The sequence below is a fragment of the Ranitomeya imitator genome, chromosome 8, assembly GCF_032444005.1.
Source record: "Ranitomeya imitator isolate aRanImi1 chromosome 8, aRanImi1.pri, whole genome shotgun sequence".
In the NCBI taxonomy this organism is placed as follows: Eukaryota; Metazoa; Chordata; class Amphibia; order Anura; family Dendrobatidae; genus Ranitomeya; species Ranitomeya imitator.
Genome location: NC_091289.1, coordinates 6,179,086 through 6,185,248, shown reverse-complemented (window position 1 = coordinate 6,185,248; position 6,163 = coordinate 6,179,086). Strand labels below are relative to the sequence as shown.

Sequence of the window (6,163 nt, the reverse complement as noted above, 5' to 3'; positions counted from 1 at the left end):
TGAACAACTAAGCCATCAATCACTGCACAGAGAACTCAGCACACTCCTGCACCAGACTGACAACTAAGCTGTCAATCACTGCACAGAGAACTCAGCACGCCCCTGCACCAGACTGGACAACTAAGCTGTCAAATGCTGCACAGAGAGCTCAGCACACCCCTGCACCAGACTGACAACTAAGCTGTCAATCACTGCACAGAGAACTCAGCACACCCCTGCACCAGACTGACAACTAAGCTGTCAATCACTGCACAGACAGCTCATCATGCCCCTGCACCAGACTGGACAACTGAGCTGTCAATCACTGAACAGAGAGCTGAGCATGCCCCTGCACCAGATTGGGCAACTGAGCTGTCAATCACTGAACAGAGAGCTGAGCATGCCCCTGAACCAGACTGGACAACTGAGCTGTCAATCACTGCACAAAGAGCTCAGCAGACCCTTGCACCAGAATGAACAACTGAGCTGTCAATCACTGCACAGAGAGCTGAGCACGCCCCTGCCCCAGACTGGACAACTAAGCTGTCAATCACTGCGCAGAGAGCTCAGCAGACCCCTGCACCAGACTGAACAACTGAGCTATCAATCACTGAACAGACAGCTCAGCACACCCCTGCACCAGACTGAACAACTGAGCTGTCAATCACTGCACAGACAGCTAAGCACACCCCTGCACCAGACTAAACAACTGAGCTGTCAATCACTGAACAGACAGCTAAGCACACCCCTGCACCAGACTGAACAACTGAGCTGTCAATCACTCCACAGACAGCTCAGCACACCCCTGCACCAGACTGAACAACTGAGCTGTCAATCACTGCACAGACAGCTAAGCACACCCCTGCACCAGACTAAACAATTGAGCTGTCAATCACTGAACAGACAGCTAAGCACACCCCTGCACCAGACTAAGCAATTGAGCTGTCAGTCACTACACAGACAGCTCATCACACGCCTGCAAGAGACTGGACAACTGAGCAGTCAATCACTGCATAGAGAGCTCAGCATGCCCCTGCACCCGATTTGACAATTAAGCTGTCAATCACTGCACAGACAGCTCAGCACACCCATGCATCAGACTAAACAACTGAGCTGTCAATCACTGCACAGACAGCTCATCACACGCCTGCAAGAGACTGGACAACTGAGCAGTCAATCACTGCACAGAGAGCTCAGCATCCCCCTGCACCCGATTTGACAATTAAGCTGTCGATCACTGCACAAAGAGCTCAGCACGCCCCCGCACCAAAAGGGACAACCAAGCTGTCAATCACTGCACAGAAAGCTCAGCACATTCCTGCACCAGACTGAAAAACTAAGCTGTCACTCACAACACAGACAGCTCAGCATGCCCATGGACCAGACTGGACAACTGAGCTGTCAATCACTGCACAAAGAACACAGCACACCCCTGCACCAGAGTGGACAACTAAGCTGTCAATCACTGCACAGAAAGTTCAGCACATTCCTGCACCAGGCTGAAAAACTAAGCTGTCAATCACTGCACAGACAGTTCAGCATGCCCCTGCACCAGACTGAACAACTAAGCCATCAATCACTGCACAGAGAACTCAGCACACTCCTGCACCAGACTGACAACTAAGCTGTCAATCACTGCACAGAGAACTCAGCACGCCCCTGCACCAGACTGGACAACTAAGCTGTCAAATGCTGCACAGAGAGCTCAGCACACCCCTGCACCAGACTGACAACTAAGCTGTCAATCACTGCACAGAGAACTCAGCACACCCCTGCACCAGACTGACAACTAAGCTGTCAATCACTGCACAGAAAGCTCAGCACGCCCCTACACCAGACTGACAACTAAGCTGTCAATCACTGCACAGAGAACTCAGCACGCCCCTGCACCAGACTGGACAACTAAGCTGTCAATCACTGCACAGAAAGCTTAGCACATTCCTGCACCAGGCAGAAAAGCTAAGCTGTCAATCACTGCACAGACAGTTCAGCATGCCCCTGCACCAGACTGGACAACTGAGCCATGAACCACTGCACAGAGAACTCAGCACACTCCTGCACCAGACTGGACAAGTGAGCTGTCAATCACTGCACAGAGAGCTGAGCATGCCCCTGCATCAGACTTGACAACTGAGCTGTCAATCACTAAACAGAGAGCTGAGCATGCCCCTGCACCAGACTGGAAAACTGAGCTGTCAATCACTGCAGTCAGCTCAGCACGCCCCTGCAACAGACTGTTTCACTGTGCTGTCAATCACTACACAGACAGCTCAGCACACCCCTGCACCAGACTAAGCAACTGAGCTGTCAATAACTACAGAGACAGCTCAGCACACCCCTGCATCAACGGGACAACTGATCTGTCAATCACTGAACAGAGAGCTCAGCACACCCTGCACGAGACTGAACAACTGAGCTGTCGATCACCGCACAGAGAGCTCAGCATGCCCCTGCACCAAACTGAAGAACTGGCCAATCGATCACTGCACAGAGAGCTCAGCACACCCCTGCACCAGACTTGACAACTGATCTGTGAATCACAGCACGCCTCTGCATCAGACTGAACAATTGAGCTGTCAATCACTGCACAGAGCTCAGCACTGAGAGGTGAAGTCATTACAGGTGATAACTTGTTTTAAGCGGTAAAACATTTAAGAAACACTGGAATACACCTGAGAGATACAGAGTAGCCCGATATCGAATGATGTTTGCCACAAAAATGTGCCTTGTGGATTATCATTGGTTAAAATTAAACTGCAAAATCCGGCACAGTAAACAAGCACAATGAGCGTCATGAGACCCCGTACATTAATTATGGATGTGTGGAGCTGAGCTTTGGGCTTCTGTGGCTTCAGCTCCTGGGAGAACCAAAGAGTTATAAAATGAAGGACGCCGTTAGCAATTCCTATCAGCAATATTATATCTGAGCCGATATGTTCACCCACTGGGTTCATAGATTCCATCAAATTCTCTTAATATTTCTTTGTTGTCATCAAAGATAATAAAATATTTTGTAAGAATCACAGCGGAGAGATGAAGAACCATACATTGATCACCAGTGTTCTGCTCCTGAGTCTGTCCGATAATCAGAGCATCATCCATGTCCTCTTCACCGTCTTTCTCCTCATCTACCTGATGACCGTCTTCACCAATGTTCTCATCATCCTCCTAGTAGCTACTTACCCTCATCTTCACACACCCATGTATTTCTTTCTTGGAAACTTGGCATTCTTGGACATGTCCTACTCATCAGTGACTGCTCCGAGGATGCTCTTTGGCCTCACCACCCAACATTGGTCCATCTCCCTCCCAGACTGTATATCACAAGTGTTCTTTGTCATCTATTTCGGGTGCTCTGAGGCTTTCTTGTTGTCCTCCATGTCTTACGACCGTTATGTTGCCATCTGTCATCCCCTCCATTACTCCCAGGTCATGTCCTGGAGTAAGTGCACTCAGATAGTATCTTTGAGTTGGTCGTCTGGTTTCCTTGCCCCGATGCTCTATACTTTATGTTTAATAAGGTTGACGTTCTGTGGTCCCAACTTGATCCAGAATTTCATTTGTGATCTGCCCAATTTGCTCCAGATCTCTTGTACTGATATTTCCATCAATGTCCTAGTCCTAATAGTTGTAGGCTCTTTTCTTGGCGTCATAGCTTTTGGTGCCACATTTTACTCCTATGTTAGAATATTTAGGACAGTGATTATGATTCGCACCAGTGAAGGAAAACGTAAAGCTTTCTCCACCTGTACGTCTCATCTGACTGTGGTTTTTATTTTTTATGCATCGGTAACTTTCATCTACTTTGTCCCTAACACGAGTAATCTTCTTACATTGAACCGAGTGGTCACTGTGATATATACACTAATCACCCCCTTAGTGAACCCCCTAATCTACAGCCTACGGAGCAGAGACCTGAAGGCGGCGCTATGGAGAGCTGTACATGTGGACTGATGCCAGGCAGCGACATGAGGATATGCAGATGTTTCCTGCCGAAGATTTATCATAGACACACTCTATAGTCAAGAAAAGTCTGTAAATACATTTCAAAACTAAGTCCTTGGGATACAAAATGGAGGGTTTCGAGAGTATATGAGTGTAATGTGATGGGATCCGTGGGCCGGGTACTCATCTAAAGCACCCCGGCACGTTACCTGAATGTGGAGGTCATGGCTGGGTGTGTGGACTTGTGCTGTGAGGGCCCTACGCCCGTGCAGGCCGCATGTTACCGATGTTGCTGGTTTGCCAGGTCCAGGTACTGGACAGTTCAATGAGGGAAACCACCACAAAAAAATAAACTTCTTTTTACTGAATAGAATAGTCAGCATTTATCTTCACAGGCGCTTCTTTATAAACAAGTGAAATCATCACACACATCTCCTTCTGTTCTGGAAACATTCTACCTTCCATGGTAACACTACTCTACCAGCGCACAATCTTGGGGGCTTCTGTTTTCCTCTGTGTGGGCCATAAGAGTCAAGGTGTAACACTATGGCTCTTCACAGTAACTGTCAGTTCCCAGCTGACTAACGAGGACCCTCATGGGGCCCGCACCAGGTCATCACTTCCATGACCAGCCAGCAGGCCCCACATGTTGTCCCGAATGATGCTGGTTATCCACTGCACCGTAGTGGCAGGGGTTACTCGTCCAGGGCTGGGAACTACTTCCAGGGTTGGAGGGGAACCCACTGACGTCTGGGCTCAAAAGGCCTCCAGGTACTTGACCAATCCATGGGCCATGAATCTTGCTTATGCCCAGCCTCCGCCTCCTTCATCAGGCAACCTAGCCACTCCTCTACCACCACCATCGCCATCAGTTGGTGCAACCGTCCACATCCGATCCTCTAATCGACTGGCTCACTCTGTGCCAGACCTCCCTTGATCAACAATAACTCCCACTCCTCCATCATACCTCACTGCTTCTTCCCTGACTCACAACCAACAAATAGCCCCATTTCTTCCGCCACTTGAGACCCATCACGGCTCCACCTTTTGCTCATTGGAGTTTTCTCTGGCTCATTATCCCATTTCTCTAACTCCTCTGCCCGTTCTCGTGAGTCATACCTTACTAGGTGGGCCTTTTCCTTCCACTCTGTTCTGCTACAATGGCCACTCCTCACTATCGGCCGGCCATTCCAGTTGCAGTTCTTCCTCTGATAGGTGTAACCTCTAAAGGGTTGGGCACCACTTTGTGTCCCTTTGCTCTTCCTTTGAGAGGATGGGCCGAACCTTGTTGTTTTCCTGTGCCACTAACCCCTTTTACAGAGTCCGTGTTTAGTGCCATCTTAGACTGAGTAACGATCGTTATCCTCCACACAACTAGAATCTTCCCCACATTTCTCTGCTCTTGCAGCTGCAAAGCTCAATCCTAACGACTAAGCCTATTCTAAGGTGGTGCGCAGCCGTAATCGTGTGCCGAATGATCATCTATAGCACCTGGAATGTTACATTAACGTGAGGGTCCTGACTGGGCATGTGGACCTGTGCTGTGAGGTCGCTACACCCGTGCAGGCCGCATGTTACCGATATTGCTGTGTCATGATCTGCTTAGTTTGTGGGATTAGGTAGTTCAGAGGTTAATCTTGACGGCCTCACTATGGGATTCTCGGAGGCTTCTTATAGCCTCATTGTGGGCTCATTCCTTGTCACTTATACTCTGACCATTGGGCGAGTGTGTGTGACCCTGTTGCACCTGAGCCAGTGCTTTGTGCCTGTGCTACTTTATGTTTGTCTGGTTCTGATCTGGTTCTGTCCCCATTAAGACTTCCGCCTGTCCCTCCTGTACTGCGCTGCTATCTCTGTGTATGACTCCTTGCCTACGTTCTGACTATTCTCTGATCGCCCCTCCTTTCCCGCGCCGCCCTCTCTGTGTATGACCCCCGCTTGTCCGACCTGAGTTCCCCTCTCCTTTACTCCATGGTCCTTGCAGTATCCTACCCTCATCTCCAGCAGCAGGACCCTAAGCCCCGCCTCCTGTGGTCACATGATCGCAGGTCCTACTGTTTTCTATCCTCAGTGTCTCCTTTCACCACGCTGCTCAGGTCCCATCTGCCTGAGCTTTCCCCGCAGCATCTGACCCCGGGCTCTCCCGCAGTGTGGGTGAGTCACAATCCTCAGCAGTGGCAGTTTGCCGGTGCTGACAGGATCCTGATAAACATGCAGGTGATGGCTGGGGAGGGCACAG

General features: G+C 49.7%; 1 protein-coding gene across 1 annotated transcript; it reads left to right on the top strand.

Moving 5' to 3' along the window:
- The first annotated feature begins 3,012 nt into the window (after nucleotides 1-3,012).
- LOC138647510 (olfactory receptor 5V1-like) lies at nucleotides 3,013-3,933 on the top strand. Its single transcript, XM_069736546.1, has one exon. It carries the CDS (start codon nucleotides 3,013-3,015, stop codon nucleotides 3,931-3,933), a length of 921 nt encoding a protein of 306 aa, XP_069592647.1.
- Nucleotides 3,934-6,163: the final 2,230 nt, after the last annotated feature.